A 19,989-nucleotide genomic window follows, 5' to 3' on the forward strand; every position below is an offset into this window, starting at 1 on the left:
AATTTCTATTAACATTTTAGCATGTTAGTCCAATAATAGGGTATTTAGACTAAATTTAAAGTTAAGAAGTGATAAAATATAAGAAATTATGCAAGTCATCACTTAGGAAGGAAATGTAATGAAATGAGACGAGATGAAATTGAATCAACATAATTCCCAAACATCCCTTTAAAGCACAGAGTATCTGATGTTAGTAATTTTACTAAAATTGGCTTATCAGTTTCTAATTATTTGAGGTATGAGGAATAGACAGGAAGCTTTTGTAGTTTACAAGTGATGCCTCTCTTTTGTAGCTCGAGGAGAAACAAAAGTATGCAGTTTGGAAAATAGCAAAAATAAGGAAAGTTTTGAGAGGGGGATGGTGGCCTAGAATGGATAGGAGGGGAGAGGAGTAGGGGAGCGGTTGCAAAAATGTTTTGAGCATATGTGCTTTTAAATTTAAAAAATCAAAATATAAGACCTTCGTCTCATAAGGCAAAAAAAAAGTAAGCCACATGGGCTTTGGGTAGTAGAGGGATACTAAGCTAGTATCATCACCCTCCGCACCCTCCTATCTTTACTTTTAAAAAAAATAAAAATACAAAAAAATAGTGCATTCAGACCTTAGTCCGAATGGAGTGGTCTCCCTCTCTGCTTAGGCAGTGCTTATGGAGTTTTGTCACCCGATTACTGTTAACTTTGTCGTGGACAGAGTTGTGTTATCTCTTAGACTTAGGTATTTAGAGATCTACCATTTGGACTAGATCATGTTAGTCACGTAAGTGTATTGGGAAGATATTAACGTTTGTAACTGGCTTGTTTCTAAGTCAATTTTGTATATCCTCTTTTATAGTAGCGCTAGAGAGCAGCCACTGTAGCTGTGCACACATTGCACACACTACGTGGCTACTTCTCATCCTTTTATTTTTTTTTTTGGTGCAAAACGCAGACGGCTTCTCATCTCTCTCTCCATCGTCTCTCTCTCTCATCCTCATCCTCTCTCTCTCTCATCTCAGACTCTCTCTCTCATCGTCTCTCTCATCTCTGCTCTCTCTCTCATCTCCGCTCTCTCTCTCATTTCCGGTCTCTCTAATCCCGATCTCTCTCATCTTCGCTCTCTCATCAACTCTCTCTCATCTCTTTCTAATTTCAAATTTAAGAGATGTGTGGTTTAGATGATGCTACATAATGTGTGCAAAAATAACTACTCTCAACAATGACTGCTCCCAATAATATTTCATAGATTAATAGTATGAAAATTTTATGGTAACACTTCAATTATAAAACCCGCTGTCATTAATTTATCATAGGTTAAAAATAAAAAAGAAAAGAAAATGATTGACAAAAAAAAAAAACAAAAAAGAATGACGTCATCTCAACTAGGTTTTCCAAAAGATTCGTAGGATTTGTGCTCGAGGGCCGGAAAGTTCAGCTCTAAATTCTTCCGATAGGTCATTTTACCTCAGGCCCTCAATGGCAGAAATAGAAGCAGCAGGAGAAGAAGAGCAGAGAGCGAACGAGACAGCAACGGAGGTGCATAGCAGTAGTATAGTTGATGATCGTGACGAGAAGAAGAAGAGCATGACGCCGTGGGAGCAGCACTCGTGTGTAATCAGCATCCCTCGCTTCGACTACAATGCTCCCTTTTCGCTTCTCTGCAACTCCCATTCCGGCTTCCTTATCACCTGCACCATCAGTTACTTTCCATCTTATTTTTATCCTCCTATTACTCTATCTCTACTCTTACCCTCCTTTCTCACTTTTTCATTATTATTTTTTATTTATGTACTGATTCTATGTTTTTTTTATCTCTTCTTCTTCGTAATTTAGATTCCTCACTTTTATCCGCAAATATATATTTGTGCTGCTTCTCTCGTAATGGAAATTGCTATATTTTTCGTTTATTTTGGATATTCGAATCCCATTCTTTTTGTGTTTCTCTTCCATTTTAATGTATATGCGAGGAGGTTCTGAGTTGGCTACATGGTTCTTGACATTGACCAAAATTGCTAAGGGGCCCGAAGATATGATCATTCTCAATCCATGGCATCCAAATAACCCCACAGGCTTAAGATTCATTTCCTTTTTCAATGATATCCAAACTTTTATAGTTTTATGATTCTTGAATTTACTGAAATAGACACTGGATATACCCTAATTTAATAAGGGTGACAACTTGACCTTCTCTTGTTATAGCTGAACTTAAAGCCCGAAACCAATTTTAGAACTTGTAGTTGTGGTGAAATCAATTTCTGGAAAAGGAATGGATACTAGTCGCTTGTAGTATCTTTTAAGGTTTTGATAGTATTAAAAAGCCTTAAAAACTTATAGGCCTTAACGTGTCGCATTAAAATAATGCAAAAGAAGGTTTCCTATGTTGTTTTCAAATCTCACCGCATCACATCATGGTTATGTATTACATGTATGCCTGACATAGCTGCCTGTATTGAATGGCATAGCTGATAAGGCATGTCTGTATTGAATGGCACAGCTGATAAGGATGCCTATACTATGAATCTAATCTTAAGATGCGTTACTATGTATTTTCAGATACTTACGGTCAATAAAATATATTCACATTAAGCTGCACTTTCTTGATCCTGATGCATTTGCATCTTTTCTTGTATGGATGCTGATCTGGAGTAGCAAACTTTGAATGATGATTTGAAATTGATATTGCCAGATACTTCTGCTCTTAGCATTTAAGCCATGTGGATCTCATTGGAAGATTTTTTTGTAGTATATAAAAAGTGATTTCTAAATCTCTTCTGAAGTTTATAATATATGTTTTTCTCATTCAAGTTGGAAATGGAGTTGAGCCCTTTTTTTTTTCAGAGAGGGAGAAAAGTGCCACCAAAGAAGCATTGTCTATCCTTGAAAAGGTTTCCCTCCTACACTTGTCTTTTTCTTTATCGTGCTCCTCTCTCCTCGTCTTCAAGGAGCACATCAAATGCATAATTGCATGCAGACCAACCATACGCTATAATGAAGTTGTAAACGAACCATATTTTAAGGTTAGCCATCTAGTTTCTAATTTGACAAGGGCTTAAAAAACCATGTCTACTATGAGGGAAGTTTCATTTATCATGATCATTTGTTAAAAATCTCAATTGAGGCAGACCGCTATTTCATTCAATGATTGTGTGTGGCTTAGCAGTACATCTCTTTGGCATAGGGGGAGGTCTATGGTTCTTTTTGTTTATTGAGTGAGGGGATTTTGGGGAGGGCTACCATCTACTCTGTAGCTGCTTATTGCTTTCATCCTGCCCCCACCCCCCCAAAATTAAGGAAACAAAAAACTATTAATGCATCTGCATCTTTTCTTTCATTGTCTATTTTAAAAATGCATTATGCACGCATGTGTATGTTTGCGTACCTGAGTTAATTTGAGTGCTGGAGTTTCACCAAAACTTGGTCTATTTTTTATTATTTTGGTGCTGCCTCTTTTTTCTTATCGTTTTTTTTTTTCAATTTCTTGCAGTATGTAGGGTCCTTTGCTAATGGAAGATCTGAAATTTTGGAGAAATTGGATGATAATGGCATTAGTAAGAGGAGGAAAATATGCATGGACAATCTAGATAGGGAAAGGATCAACAATGGGGAAAGAAACACTGCTTCCAATAACTCTGGGGACAATAGCAGTAATTGTAAGTCTAATAAAGATTATTTATCTTGGGTTTCAATTAGTTCCTTGGTAAGGTGTTGGGACCTATATTTAATATGATTTGAGTGTCTTGTGTTTTATGATGACAGGTAAACCTTCAAAAGGCATATGTTCTTCTCCTGCAAGGGTGGATATAAATCTTGAGGAAGGTCCCATTCTTTCACTAGTTAAGCTGACTAGGAGTGGGTTGCTTCTATTTACCTTCCCCAGAAACAGTGCAGCTGACACTGTTAGTACTGTATCAAATATTATGGATTCTTTTGAATCTGGGACTTCAAAATCACCTCTGTAAGTTGTTTATTTTAAGTCTCACGTGGTTTTTGGTTGGGCACATTCGATATATGCTATTAATCTTTGTTTAAGATATTAACTTTGCATCTTCTCTTTTTTAGTAGCAATATCTGAGACTCTCAGATAAATGGATATTCATCATTGGAGTTGCTAGGAAATACATTGTTTCAATGTTTTAAAGTTTTGCTTAATATTATTTAGTAACAATATAAAATTACTTGGTACACATCTCAAACAGGCGTTCATTTTTGTGGTATCTACGGCATAAGTTAATTCTCTTAGGATACATCTCAGATAAATGAATGATTGAAGGAGGATGAGATCTCATTCAAGGGAGAAAAAACCCTAATGAGAAATAGATAAGCATGTGATTTCAAATTAGAATTTAAGCAAAGTCGTCGATAGCTTAGCTTAATCCATGATCCATCTATAATAATAGCATTGACAAAAACACCCTACTTGTGGCTCTCCTTGTTGCTGAAAATTCAATATCTAGTTGATCAATGTAGGAGATGTGGATCGTTGTGCTCCAATACTTTAACCACACTAATTTTCTTTTTCTCTCCTTTTGTGATAGGGAAGAGACTAAGAATATAATGAGATCAATATTATATTAAGGTATAACAACCCAAAGAAAGTCCGCAGCACATTCAGCTAATACTCCAAAGGACCGGTCAATGTTACATTTGGAGCTATTTGGAATTATTATAAACCACAAAAATTCTCCTTCGCAATGTGGGATCTCATTTGCCACTCTTCTGTCCTCAATCTGTGGTGTTGCAATGTCCCCTACTCAAATCTTTAATGTCCTTGCCAGGCCATTTCTAATGTGGCACAACTCAAGTCTTATATTTCTTTTTTGGACTAGTTATGATACTATTTTTGTAATGACTTAAGGAAAACTCGATCCCCATCGAAGCTTAATTCTCCAAAGTATTAGTTTATGTTGCAAGTAGAGTTTATCGGAATCATTATAAACTATAAAACCTTCTTTTTCCTGGGCAATGTTGGGTCCTAACCACCACCCTTCTATACTTAATCTTAGATGTTACATGAGGGCTTTTCTGTGCATTGATGCTAAAGATTTTTATTAGTGAAAGTACATTTTTTCATCCTTCAACTATTAGGTGTTTTACAATTCGCATCTCAAAACACCAAAACTGACAAATTGTACCTCCAATTACCAAAAACTGACAACACTATCTGTCCAATTATGATCATTAGGATGGATGAAAAACTAATGATGTTGCACAATCTTGATGATCAGATTTTAGGAGGGTGCACATTGCAATGTTTTTTGTAAACTAAGAATGCAACATGTCACTTTTGGTTGTTAAGAATCCAAAGTATAAAACACTTAGTAATTATAGGGTGCAAAGTTATTTTTCCTTTGTTATTAAAAGCTTTCAAGTAATGATCACACTTTGGAGAAAATAGTGACTTCATCGCTTATGGGATGTTAATGGCTTATATCATGGTCAAATTTAGGTGGTTGGGGAAGGTGGGATCATGCTTGTTACTTTTACTAAAAAGGTGTATGCCTCCTCAACACGGGTGGCACCAAAGGTCCAAAAGTTCAAAATGCATGCCTAACATAATTGCTTCATGTACATGGTGCACACCTGGCTTGAACATTGGCAATTTAATTTTTATTTTTTAAAAAAGCCTTGATGTGTATCTGGAGGACCTTGTATGATACCCCATATTAACTAATGTGTCTAAGTGGTGTATGGAATCCCACATTGCTTGGGAGGAGAAGTTCTTGCTCTTTATAATGGTTCCAATTGCACTATTGACTAGTCCTTTTCGACTATAGGCCCAGATGTGGCTCAGGCCTTCCCTTGGAGTGTTACACCTTGTCTCAAGGGTGTGCCTCAAAGATCCTGTTTTGTAGATATAATATAAACTATTGGCTGTTGATGGATCTTTTGTCAGAGAGTTCCAAACATCTTGAAAATGTATTATGTTTGGTAGCGTTTTGGGTGCTGAATAAAAAATCTGTTTTTTGTATGCTTATTTTCTAAACTTCAACCCCTGGACCAATTTCTCTTCTCTTATGGAACACTTATGTATCAATGTTTTACTTTTTATAAAATTATGATATTCATATTAATATAAAGAGATAACAGGAGGTACTTGAAAACTGCACTCTGGACTGAGGCTTAAGGACAACTCAGGGAACAGATTCAGGCTTCTCTAGATGGTACCCCAATATCCAAATGATGATGATGTTGATGATCATAATAATAATAATAATAATACTAATAATAATAACAACAATTATAATCCAGGATGTATAATTTTTTCTGAGTAAACAGAACTTGAAGACTGAAAAAAGAAATTGAAGGTCAAAAAGAAACTGATATTTGTCAACCTTAGAGAATCAAAGAAAAGAGAGAGCTTCTTCAGGAACTCCATCTTCATCTTGCTAGTAGAAAGCCCCACTTTCTTAAAATTTCAGTTATTCCTCTCCTTCCATATATTGTATCAAACAGAGGGCACTGCACCAAGCTGTAGCACTCCCATGAACCCAAGGCAGATCATTTCCTGTAGCCATCAAATTCAACCCAGTACTAGGCATTAATAATATAACGTTGAATGAGGAAAAAATCTAGTGCCAAAGATATGAAAAATCAAGCATTGGATATTATGATTCAACCTTCAATTTTACTAAGTTAAATGGAATCATCCTTGTTGGGAAGTGTCATACTCAGTGATATCTATTTAGGAATTTTAAATAATGCTAGATAAATTCCTAGGGTGTGCAAGCCCTTGCATGGTCCCTTTGAGAAAAGTGGGGCCCACGCATAAAAAAGTGGGTTTTTTCATGTAGGTCCCAAGTGTGGCCCCACTTTTTTCAAAGGGACTGCATGGGTCTTGTACACCCTAGGACTGTATAAATCATTTTCTTTATGCTGGTGCAAAAAGATGAGGAATTTTATTTTTATTTTTTATTTATTTTTTATTTTTAAATTTTCAAGGTGAAATTGTCTTTACTATGCTTCTGGATACTCATATCTTAATGCCTTAAATTACATTTTTCTCTGGAAAAATCCACTAATATTGTTAAAATTTTTATTATCTGATTTGCCTCATGTTATTTACTTGCGTTTGATAATGATTAAAATGCATTTCATTTGTGCAGCTGGTGTCATCGAATTTTCCCCATCCAAGCAACATGTACTTTAAATGAGAAGGAACTGCAAGCAGTTGTGTCAAAGCTTGTTCTTCAGTTTCTGAATGACAAACAACAGGAACTTGCACGTCCTGTAAAGGTAAAGTTCAAACTTTCACCAGTGTACAAATTACATTCATTTATACAGCGTACTTATATAAGAAATTAATTTGAATTTTTTAATCAGTAAATAAGAACTTTATTAGTAAGAAGAGTAGGCATAGCCCATGTACACAGGATATATATAAGAGCAACACCTATGCATGATTGCCTAAAGATACAAGGAAATCATAAGTGTTCATACCATTAAAATCTATTACAATTGAACAATGGAATAAGGTATTGATAAAAAAGTACAAATCCAGTCTGATGGCTGTTATCCACTAACCACAAGGATATAGGGACTCTATATTTCAACTTCGGTGCCATTGCTGGAGTGATGGGCACATGCTTCTCAGTACTGATCAGTTCATGATCCTCAAAACGTCATCCATTCCTCTCCATCCATATGCACCGCCATAAACAGATTGGGACCATCTTCCGCATAGCTTCTATTTGAGAGTTACCTTGGATGCCTCTCCAACTTGTCAGTAAATCAACCACCCTTTGTGGCATCACCCAATGTAGCCCCACTCTAGCGAAGATATTATTCCATAAGCTCATGGCCACATCACAATGCAATAACAAGTGGTCCATGGACTCCCCACTTTTCTTGCACATGTAGCACCAATCAACACATTTAGTTTTCTTAGATTATCTAAGGTGAGAATCTTCTCTAATGAAGCTGTCCATACAAAGAAAGAAGCTTTTAAGGGAGCCTTAGTCTTCCATGGGAATGGATTTGCATTTGTGTCATAAGGGACTTGTAGAATGAACGAACCGTGAATCTTGCCTTCTTGGATGGATACCAAAGAATCTTGTCAGCTCCCCCCATTCACTCTACTAGTATGCACAAGATTGAAGAAATCCGTAAATGTGTCAGTTTCCAATCTTGTGCAGCTCTAAAGAAAATGACATTCCATTGAGGGGAGCCACTAGATAGGTCTAAATGGTCTGCAATTGAAGCCTCTTGTCTATGTGCAATACCGTAGATATCTAAGTAAGCTTCCGTTAAGGTTCGATCGCCACGGCATAATTCATGCCAAAATTTAATTCAGGAACCATCCCCAATTGCAAAGTGTATGTATCGAGAGAATATTGTCCATCCTCTTCTTATGTGTTTCCAAAGCCCCACCTCATGTGATTTGCTCACCTCATTTGAGCACCATCCTCTCCAATATCCACCATATTTTAGATCTATTATAGCCCTCTACTAAGCTCCTCTTCTCATTTTGGTATCTCCACAACCACTTACCCATTAAGACATTATTGAAAGCCAACAAATTCTGAATCCCAACCCTCCCTTGCGCGTTGGAGTGCAAACCTTAGCCCAATTCACCAAATGAACCACCCCAACCCCCCAAAATAAGAAGCCTCATTGCAATTTCTCTAATCGGTGGGTCACCTTGCATGGTAGTGGAAATAATGATAAGAAAGATGTGGGCAAGTTGGAGAGAGTACTTATCAATGTAACTCTACCACCTTTGAACAAGTAAATCCTCTTCCAGCTAGACTTCGACTTGAATGAAATACCCAGGGGAAGACTAATATATTTCATTGGCAAGGTTGAAACTTTGTACCCAGAATGCTGGCCAAACTAAAAAATTTGGAACATTTCCAACTGGAACCAGTTCTGACTTGGCTAAATTCACTTTCAAACCCGATGTCGCTTTAGAGCAAAGTAAGAGAGCCTAGGGGTGCTATCCGCATGGTGTGGGGCGGGGTAGACCCACCCCTGCACCTTGCCCCGGTACCGGGGGGTGGGGTTGAAACCGCACCCTGCCCTGCCCCGCCCCCGCTCAACCCAATGATCCATTGGGTCTATAAATTATTTTTGGGTCTAAAATTTTTTAGACCTAAATTATAATATAATTTAAATTATAAATTAAAGTTTATACATTCAAAAATAATATAAATTAGAGTTGTATTTTGGATTGCCTTGGCCTCCTAGGCCAACTTTTATATAGGAGGCCAAGGTAATACAATAGTTATACTTAAGCAATGTGGCATAAGTTCTTTTCTCAAAAATTCCCTTCATATTCACCGAACAAGTAAATCTCATTAATTCCCTTTCTCTTTTTTTGGCTGAATGAAACTTCTTGACTGAATTTAAGTTGGACTGTCCAGCTTCAACAGCTGCAAATAAAGCCATGAATTGATCTTCAAAACCAATGCAAGGGAGCCGCACACAGTTGAATCTCCTTGGCTTTATGCATTACCCAATCTGATGCTTGCATTTGATCATTTAACTGATACAGTGAATTCCAAGGGGTAGCCTCATCCCAAGAATCTTCATCACCATTATCCATACAATTTGTTGCCTCTAGAGCCTTGCCCGCTGCCGGCATAAGCTCCCCCTCATTATTGTGTCTAGATGCTTTAGACATAAAGATTACCAAAGTATCAGCATCTGTTTGGTCGTCCCCTGTATCTAGTGTTTCAGTATTTTCCACCACAGACATCTTTGTATCCATTTCTTGTTCATCCTGTTCAAATACAACAGCTATTGGGCTTCCAAATGTAATAGAAAGAGCTCACCAACTCATTCTGATCCTCTTCCACTACTAGAGAAACCATCACATGTCCCAAACTACCATTCTTGACGTCTAACTCTGTCGACGCATCAACTCTGGCAACACCTCGACTGGGATCCCAACAAGGTCGCCTTCTCCCGGCGATGGGTTCTATGTAGTTACCGGATGATGATTTGAAGACGTCGGCGTTTCTTTGCCGATACCAAATGTGGAACCCGTTCGAGACACGGTAACTTGGGTTGTTTGACCCACCATCTTTGGGTCGGACGTGGGTTGATGAACTGGGCTTTTGATTTTTCTTTCTCAGCTTGTGTAGCTCCTCTCTTGCCCTAGTCTTGTATTAGATCCCTTGTTTAGCCTGCGTTTGTCCGGACCTGAAGATCTTGAGCCCAAACCCAGGCCCATTTCCTTATCTACTCTCTGATTAATTTGAATTATGACTATATATCGGCTTTAGGTGATTAAAAAGGAACTTATAGCTGACTTCCTTTCTACTTGGCATGTTGCAGTATTTGAACCCTGTTTTCAGATCATATCATTCAGGTTATGATCAAACTGGTGAATGATCAACCCCTAGATTCTTTCCATGTTATCTTGGTTTATTCATTTTTTTTTCCAACCACTCCTGGCTTCCCACATATTGCTAGATTTTTTTTTGCAACTGTTGTGTTACATAATGCCAAATGATATTGTCACTTGTTTATATGTTCTTTTGCACCTAAATTTTTTTTTCCTCAAAAGGAAAACTGTAAAACCATTTTACAAATAAAGTCATTTTAAAAAAATCTCGGGGAACTGGTGTTTGACTTAAAAATTTCATTCCTAACGAATGCCAAATACAAAAGATTCCACAAATAAATAAAGTCAATCTTTAATCATGAAACTTAGCTTGTCATTAATTGTCCAGGCCTTTGCCTCATCTCCTTGGGCCAAATCCCGTCTTGCAGATCCATCCTCATAAACATCATCATCGGGGGTAGTTAAAATATAAAAACAAACAAAAATGAGTCGAAAACTCAGTAATAGCACATCATAAATGTAACTCAACTTGAACTTACGCTTGACTTCGAAAACTTTCATGCATAGTCATACATACGTATAGCATATGGATCATTCATCAATACTTAAGGGGAATTTAAGAAATAATCATGGCAATACATATAACATGGATGAATGAATGATTGACTCCATGCCTCTAACATGATTCATACATAACTTATTCATCTTGTCTTTCACTTTTTTTTTTTTAATAATGAATAAGAGAAATTTTATTCCAAGTAAATAGGCATACCTCAAGTACACATGGTGTATACAAATGAGAACACCTACTTACAAGCTAAAACAAAATACAACTTGGTCCTGTTTGGATGTTGAGCTGAGTTGAGATGAATTGAGATGAGTTGAGATGAGTTCTTTTTTAATAACAATGAGTTGGTGGAGTGAGTTTTATGGGGTCCACATAAGATGAGTTTATATGTATTTGGATGTTAAGATGAATTTGGATGTATTTATGGAAAGTTGAAAAAGGTTATGGGTTCCGCGTGTAAAGAGGTGTTGAGTTGAAAAAAGTTGTGGGTCCCACGTGTAAAGAGGTTTTGAGTTGAGATGAGTTTAATGATTTGAGAGTTGGGTATTTAGATGTCAGACTCAGCTTAAAATAGAGTGAATGAATTGAGTCTAAGTTCCAAATGTGACCTTAAAGTATTAAGGAAAAACTCTCCAAGTTCCACTAAAGAACGTTCACAATTTTCAAAGCACCTCTCTTTCCTCTCCAACCATAAACACCAAAGCAAACACAAGGTGATCATCTTCAACACTGTAGTGCTGCTACTTCTCCCCACAATACCTTGCTAGCATGCAAAGAAACCTACCACACTTATAGGCATCACCCAAAAAATGCCAACCCTTGCAAAAATCTCCATCTCACAATGAAGAAAAAGATGATCAATAGATTCACCATCATTCTTACACATAAAACACCAATCAACCACCGGTAAGCCTCTCTTCCTCAAGTTGTCCGTCGTTAAAATTTTCCCTAGAGACATCCGCCAACAAAAGAAAGCAACCTTACTAGGCACCTTGGCTCTCTAAATACTTTTCTAGGGATAATCTTTGACCCCCCATGATAGGTCAACACCTTGTAAAAAGAACTCACTGAAAACCTGGAATTAACTATATACACCCACTATAGACTATCCTCCCTTTTCTGATCAAGCTTCATCTCGTATAATCTTCCAAATAAATCAAAAACTTTGCATACTTCCCAATCTTGTACATCTCTAGTGAATTCTAGTCCAGTGAATCAAATTGTTAGAAAAGTGATAGGACTCAGTCATTGCAGCCCCTTTATCTCTATCAATCCTATAGATTAGGGTAAGCATCCTTAAGAGGTGAATCCCCACACCAAATGCCATGCCAAAAATAGATCTTTGCCCCATCCCCCACCTTGAATTTAGTATTCTTGCCCCGAAATAGACTTCCACAAACCCACATCCCTCTTACTTCATTTGTAAACCAACTCCCCCACATCCTCCCATATTTGACGTCTAGAATATTTCTCCAAAATGCATTACTCTCATTATGATACCTCCAAAGCCATTTTGCAAGAAGAGCTTTGTTGAAAAGTCTTAAATTTCGCACTCCCAAACCTCCAGAAGACACCGGGATACAAACCTTATTCCAACTCACTAAATTAAACTTTCTTTCCTCCCCATTGTCTTTCACTTGTATAGTGACCATCATAACATATGTGCTTGTGCATCTCTGAGGGGATTTTAATCAACCAGAAGTTCCTGCTTCCTCTTCCACCCCCTCTCTGTAATGCGAACATAATCACCTTCCTTAACTAATGTGAATAATTTGGACTCAATCACCACTTCTCTTATGAGACCTATCACAAATTCACCATAACATTAACAGGCAACACAAAAGTTTTCGCATGTGTACGGAGAGAAAATTAAAATCCCCTCAAAAATATCACAAGTACCTTCTAGACAATGGGGAGGAAAGAAAGTTTTCGCATGGGTAGAATTCTCAGCATGCATCTCTGACTTGAATTTGGTAGATTTGCCTCTTGCTGGGGGTCCCGTCACGTGGGCTAATAACCAAAGTTGGTCTAGGTTGGATCGTTTCTTAATTTCGCCAGAATGAGAAAGTCATTTCCCAGATGTCTAGCAAAAGCGCATGCCTCGTATTGGCTCAGATCACTGGCCTATTTTGCTTGATTGTGGTGGCCTCCGAGGAGGGCAAATGTACTTTAAATTTGAAAACATGTGACTAAAATCTGACGGTTTTGTTGAAAGAGTAAGGCAGTGGTGGTCCTCGTAGCAGTTTCAAGGTACCCCTAGCTTCATCTTGGCTCGTAAATTAAGAATGTTGAAAAAAGATTTAAAGCTGTGGAACAGGCAATTTTTTGGTGATATAGGAGAAAACAAGAAAAGCAAGTTGAGGGAGATACAAGAACTTGAGAGGCTCCAAGAAACCAGATCCCTTACCTCGGATGAAGTAGCTCGGAAGACTTTGTTGGATGTGGAGTTAGAGAGAATTATCTTATCTGAAGAGACTTCTTGGAGGCAAAAGTCAAGAGCATTGTGGCTCAGAGAAGGAGACCGAAGCACGAAGTTTTTCCATCGTGTAGCAAATTCCCATAGGAGAAACAACAACATTGAGATGTTGAGAATTGAAGGTGTGGAGTGCAGAGAAGAACATGTTATTCGTGACCATGTAGTTGGCTTCTATGAGCAACTCTTAACTGAACCTATCAGTTGGCGGCCGTCTCTTGATGGCCTGGCATTTGATTCCATTGGTCTAAATGATGTGTCTCGATTAGAGAGGGCTTTTGAGGAAGAGGAGGTCGTTGAAGTAGTGAGGAGAATGGCTAAGGATAAAGCTCCAGGGCCGGATGGGTTCTCTTTGGGTTTCTTCCAAGAATGTTGGGACGTTATTAAGGAAGACATTATGAAGGTGTTTTAAGAACTCTTCGTAGTTAGTAAATTTGAGAAAAGCCTAAATACCATATTCCTTACGTTGATCCCAAAGAAGGTGGGGGCAAATGAGGTTAAGGAATTCCGCCCCATTAGCCTGGTAAGTGGAGTTTACAAGATCATTTCCAAAGTGTTAGCAAAGTGGCTAAGTGAGGTGGTGGGGAAGATTATTACCAACCCTCAAAACGCTTCTGTAAAAGGTAGACAAATCCTAGATGCGGCACTTATTGCTAATGAATGCTTAGATAGCAAAACGAGGGCAGGCTCAACAGGGATCATTTGCAAGTTAGATATGGAGAAGGTGTACGATCATGTCAATTGGGATTTTCTTCTCTACCTTCTCGGGAGATGTGGGTTTGGTGAGAGTTGGAAAACATGGATCCGTTGGTGTATATCAACGGCGAAATTCTCTGTATTAATAAATGGAATTCCAGCAGGTTTTTTCCATAGTACGCGAGGTCTGAGACAAGGCGACCCGCTGTCGCCTCTGTTATTTGTTGTTGTGATGGAAGGATTAGGCAGGATGATTTCGGCCTTGAAGAATAATGGCTTTATGGAGGGCTTTTCGGTGGGAACCCCAGATAGGGGGATCATTAACATATCTCACTTATTGTTTGCAGATGATACTCTAGTGTTTTGTGAGCCAGATCAAAGTCAGGTGCGTACGTTAAAGGCAGTGTTGTTGTGTTTCGAACCAGTTTTCGTGTTAAAAGTGAATTTTGATAAATTTGAATTGGTGCCAATTGGTGTGGTTCCAAATGTTCGACAACTGGCGAGTATGTTGGGTTGTAAGTTAGCTTCTCTTCCGTTGACGTATTTGGGGCTTCCGTTGGGGGCAAGAGCACGGACACCCTCATTATGGGAGTCAGTGATTGAGAAGATCGAGAAGAAATTAGCAAGTTGGAAGAGAATGTATTTGTCGAAAGGAGGTAGGCTCACACTGATTAAGAGTACACTCTCAAATTTACCAACCTATTTCCTTTCACTATTTCCTATACCTGCAAATGTGGCACACAAAATTGAGACACTCCAACTCAATTTTTTGTGGGGAGGTTTGGGGGATGAGTTTAAATTTCACTTGGTTAAGTGGGAAACAGTATGTCGCCCTATATCTCAAGGTGGTTTGGGCATTAGAAATGTGAGGACCTTCAATAGAGCGTTACTCGGTAAATGGTTGTGGAGATATAGTCAAGAACCGGATGCATTGTGGAGAGAGGTGATTAGGTGCAAATAAGGTGATTCATGGGGGGGTTGGAGCACAAAAGAAGTTAGAGGAGCTTATGGAGTGGTCTTGTGGAAACACATTAGAAGAGGTTGGGAGGTCTTCGACACACCCGTATTCAGTTGGGTGACGACTCCAAGATTAAATTATGGAAAGATATATGGTGTGGCGATAATGCTCTACAAGATCGCTTTCCTCCTCTATTTCAAATTGCTGGTGTTAAAGAAGCTCCAGTGGCGGAGGTTATGGAGATGTTGGGTGGGCAAATTCAATGGAATATTAGCTTTAGTAGGGCATTACAGGATTGGGAGATGGACAACTTGACAGATTTTTACAGGCTTCTGTATTTTGTGAAGCCAAGCAATCAACAAGAAGATGGGTTGTGGTGGTTACCCGATGGAAAAGGTGCATTCTCGATTCGTTCTTTTTATAAAGCTCTTTCCCAAGAGCCCATTACTCAATTTCCGTGGAGAAGGCTTTGGAGGAATAAGGCGCCCCCTAAAGCTATTTTATTCGTGTGGACAACATCGTTGGGTAAAATACTCACGACTGATAATTTAAGGAAGCGGAGGGTTATTATAGTAGATTGGTATTGTATGTGCAGGGGTGGGGGTGAGTTGGTAGACCATCTTCTGCACGGGCTTTATGGTATGAGGTACTTAATAGGGTAGAGTTGGCGTGGGTCATGCAGGAGAAAGTGGTGGCAGTGCTGGCTAGTTGGCCAAATATTGGAGGTATACATCAAATTAAAAGGGTTTGGAAGATGATTCCAATGTGTATCATGTGGTGTCTATGGCAGGAACATAATGCGCGGACGTTTGAAGACAATGAGAGATCGCTAGAGGAATTGTTAGCATCATTTTATATAACTCTTTGTATTTGGACTATTGCTGTTGATTTCAATGGCATGGCCCTTCATGATTTTCTTGTCTCTTTGGCGCCCTCTTAATCAAGGTCCTCTATTGTACATACTGGGCTAGGCCTATTCTTTGAGTAATATATCTTTTTTACTTATAAAAAGAAAACATATGTGCATCGGTCCAATTGTCGTTGACCACATAAATCATATGGTGAACCATGCTTAGGTTCATGGCATCGCATAATCATAGTATAACATATGGTGGAGCACGCTTAGGTCCGTGTCACCGCATACATCATGGTATAGCATATGGTGGAGCACACTTAGGTTCGTGTCACTGCATACATCATTGCATAACTTGTGGTGGACCACGCTTAGGTCCGTGGCTTGCACATCCACCCATAACATAAGGCCAATCTTTAAAGTTTACTTATCGTTCACATGACTTCTTACTTATCTTATCTTATCTTATCATAATGCATGTGAACATGTTGACATCATGAATTTTCATGGTGTGCTATACTTTTATATGTATGGCATATTAACATGACCATTACATAACATAACATGGCATAACATAACATGACATAAGTGTTACATAACATAACATGACGTAAGCATTGCATAACATAATATAAGCATTACATACATAATGAAACAGACATACAATTCAGCATAACATACGTTATTTCATTCACAAGCATATTGTCGAATTTCATCGAGGGTTCATAAAGAGGGGCTAGCCTTGAATTGATTGTACCTAGCATAGGTAAACCACACCTTTTTCATGCAAAAATATAATAGTTACAGCACACATAAAGGTTATGATCATGCTATGTACCTGGTGACGTTAATCCAATATTTCCAGCATGTAGTCAATCACCTATATAAATAGGCACATAACTTGCATCAATTTCTCATTAAACACATACTTTGTAATAAAAATCTAAAATACTAAAATAATCTATTTTTCCTTGAAGCTTTAAATTTTCGAAACCCTAAAATATTATCACTCCCCAAATACTCTGATTTTCACATAATTTTGCCAAAAATCATGTGAATCCCCAAAATTATAATCAAGCCTAAATGTTTGATTTCTCTCGATATTCTTCATCACATTTCACCATGAAATACTAAATCCTGAAATAATCTGAACTTTCATGTGTCTGAACTCTCCTAAATCCACATCCTCTGTCAAACCCATAAAACCATGAACACAGCTGTGATCCAATCCACGTGTGACCTCTACAACTGTGCGTGGCCAGCCAGTCTTCAATTATCATGATAACCTGACATAGACAAAGATGGAGAGAGAACTAATGTGAGAGAGAAAAGTGAGAGGTGCCATGAGAGAGAGAGAGAGAGAGAGAGAGTTAACATTGAGAAAAGGGAGGAACCAAGAGAGCTAGAGAGAGAGTCTCACGTACGGCGCAACGTGTGGGCTGGGCGGTGTTTGACGGTGGAGACCTATTCTTCTGTTGCTTTGGCGGTGGCGTCGTGCCTCAACTGTTGCAAGGCTGGCTCTGATGCAACTCTGTTTTTGTGTCATAAAAAATAGAGGAAATGGGAGGGGTTTCGTAGTGGCTTGTGGTTTGGTTCACGGATGCTGCTCTTGGTTATGGTTGTGCCTGGTTGTGGCTGAGGGAGGCAGTGGTTCAGTGTGGCAGTGGCGTGGAGGAGCTTGGCAGTTGGTTGATCAGGTTTGACATGGGAGGATGTTGCGGCTTGAGATATCTCGGTGCAAGGTTTACGGTTTCGTGGTGGTTGAGGCTTGAACGTGGAAGGCTTGCTTGTTGTTGGCTGGGTTCACAGTGCTTGAGTCACGATGGGGAGAGACTGTCCTTGGTGCTGTGGCCTATGTTGCTGGGTTTCTTTCCATCGGTGGCTGGCTTCACTGCACTAGGGAGAGGGGCTTCTTGTGTGAGGTTCTGATGTGGCTTGAAAGAGACTGACCTGCAGCCTGAAGTGGTGGTTCTCGGCCAGCTGTGGCTATGCTTGCTGGAGAGAAACCATGGAGCTGCTGCGGCAACCCTAGAGCTTGAAGAAGGCGATCCGCGCATGGGGGTCTAACGTGTTCTATATATACACGGGTTGGGTTTAGGGTGATGGTATAGGCTTTTAACAAAGGGGTCGAACTATGATATAGGGCTTGCTTATATTTTTTATTTTTTATTTTTATAAGAGATTTTATTGGTTGAATGAAACTAGGCAACACCCATGTACACAGAAAGTATACAAAAGAGACTCTTAATTACATTCTAGAAAGCTGAAAAGAAAACAAGAACTCGTGAACATTCCCTCCCTTTAGTACAATAGCAGCCAACCATTGAACTAAAGAAATTATATTGCTTATAATTTTATGGGCTAAGTATTCAATAAATTCCGGCAGGCCTGAATCCAAAATAACCCTAACTCGTCCAATAAATATTTGGGCTTATAAAATGATTCTTGGGCTTATTACCAATTAAGTAGGACCCACTTGTCCATAAATATTAATTGGAATTTAACCTAATTATTGAGCCCAATAAAAAATTCCATAATTTACCATAATAATTTCTTGGCTCTTGGCCTATTCGAAAATTATCCAATAGACCTCAATTGGCTTCTAAATCTTGGTCCATTAATACAAGATTTAAGCCCAATAAAATTATCCTTATCTATTGGACCGAGTCGTTACAAATACGAATTTAAAAGAAAAGAATAAATATTGACTAACAATACCTTTTCACACCAGCAGCACCATCTGGCCCTAAGAATTGCAATTTAAATTTGGAACCTGTAGTTTGCAGTTGGATATAATACAAGAGGAATCAAGGAGACCGAGATGAAGATTCTGAAAGATACTTCAAATGGCTCCAATGCATTTGCATTGTTGGACCGCAACAAATGCTTTTCGGTTGTGGCTGCTGCAGTGAAAGATGCTGCATCAGATTCAGTTGTAGATCTCAAATCACCAGTGGTAAGACATTTATTAGCTTTTCTTGCTTGTTCATAAACATTGTACTTTCTCTCATGATGTAATTGTCATTGTTCCTTCATTGTGACGAATATGCAGTTATCTGTTCTTGTTGAGCTGCTACCGCTTTCTGGAGTGCCCAATGGGGAATTAGTGGTTGCTGTCTCAGTTCTCCCGCGAAAGCTTGTTAATACTAAACCACGGCTCTGCATCAAGGCTCTGGTTTCTGCTGTCAAAGTGAGGGATGATGGAAGGGATTAGAAAGATTGTGGCCTAGAACATATTATTTTTTCACAATTTTGGGTCAAAATTAAGATGGTGTATTTCTTCTTACTGCGAAACACTGCTCTATTGGCTCAACGAGTTTTTGGCATTCTTCGTACCATTGATGATTCTCTACCATGGTTGGGTCATATTTCCAAGGCTCAAAGATGCCCCAGCATTTGAGGTTTAAAGATGGTATGTAAGGCGAGATTTTGGTGTGTAGGTAGTGATGTTTTAAAGGTTGGCCGAGTTAATAATCTATGTTGTTGATAGTGTATTTTGTTTTAATTAACAGTGAATGGATTCATAATCAGTCGAAATATCTTAAAATCTTGTGTTTTTTAGAATTTTTAGTCGTATTTATATCCTGGTGCATTCCCCAAATGGTTTGCAATTTTGTGGATTAAAATGCAACCATCCCTCTGGAAATTGGATTGGTTTTTAGCCAAACTATTGACTAACGGAGTGCTTATTTTATATGCAATATGAAATATTGGATATTTGAAAGTCACCACCTAATTGGTTAAGAAAATTCTAGGAACGTCGTATACCTCCGATGGGCCATCAAATAAGAAACCTGTCAAAAAAAATTCTTAGATCCCCAAAAACCCATCCCTTCTCTCCTTATTCCTTGATTATTTAACCCATACAATGCCTAAATAAATGTTCTCCGCAATGAGAAATCATGGCTCTAGTAGGTATGATTGTTAATCCGGATCCGAATTCGGATATTAGTAGAAACCCGGATTCATAACAGGGTATAAATTCCTATGCAAACATCCATATCCGAGTATGTATTTACATCCGATTTTTTAAATATAAAAGTTGAATTTTTAGAACTAAAAAAAAAAATTATAAGGAAAGTAAAATTAGAATTTGAACTTAAAATTAAAGCAAAAACAAAGGAAAAAAAAAAAACCACCCACGAGTGGTGCCCACCGTTGGCTACCCCGCAGTTGCCCT

At 38.4% G+C, this 19,989-nt stretch overlaps 1 protein-coding gene across 2 annotated transcripts; it reads left to right on the top strand.

Moving 5' to 3' along the window:
* Window positions 1-1,359: 1,359 nt before the first annotated feature.
* Window positions 1,360-19,373, top strand: LOC108997103. 2 transcript variants are annotated; one of them, XM_035684711.1, is made up of 7 exons: window positions 1,360-1,675; window positions 2,815-2,993; window positions 3,461-3,626; window positions 3,733-3,931; window positions 7,080-7,209; window positions 18,589-18,765; window positions 18,862-19,373. In XM_035684711.1, exons 1-7 carry the CDS (start codon window positions 1,453-1,455, stop codon window positions 19,021-19,023), a joined length of 1,236 nt encoding a protein of 411 aa, XP_035540604.1. In that variant the 5' UTR covers window positions 1,360-1,452; the 3' UTR covers window positions 19,024-19,373. The 2 variants fall into 2 exon arrangements, with proteins under 2 accessions (XP_035540604.1, XP_018828778.1); XM_018973233.2 differs by having other exon boundaries at window positions 1,363-1,675; window positions 2,815-2,861.
* Window positions 19,374-19,989: the final 616 nt, after the last annotated feature.

The sequence above is a fragment of the Juglans regia genome, chromosome 13, assembly GCF_001411555.2.
Source record: "Juglans regia cultivar Chandler chromosome 13, Walnut 2.0, whole genome shotgun sequence".
Lineage (NCBI taxonomy): Eukaryota > Viridiplantae > Streptophyta > Magnoliopsida > Fagales > Juglandaceae > Juglans > Juglans regia.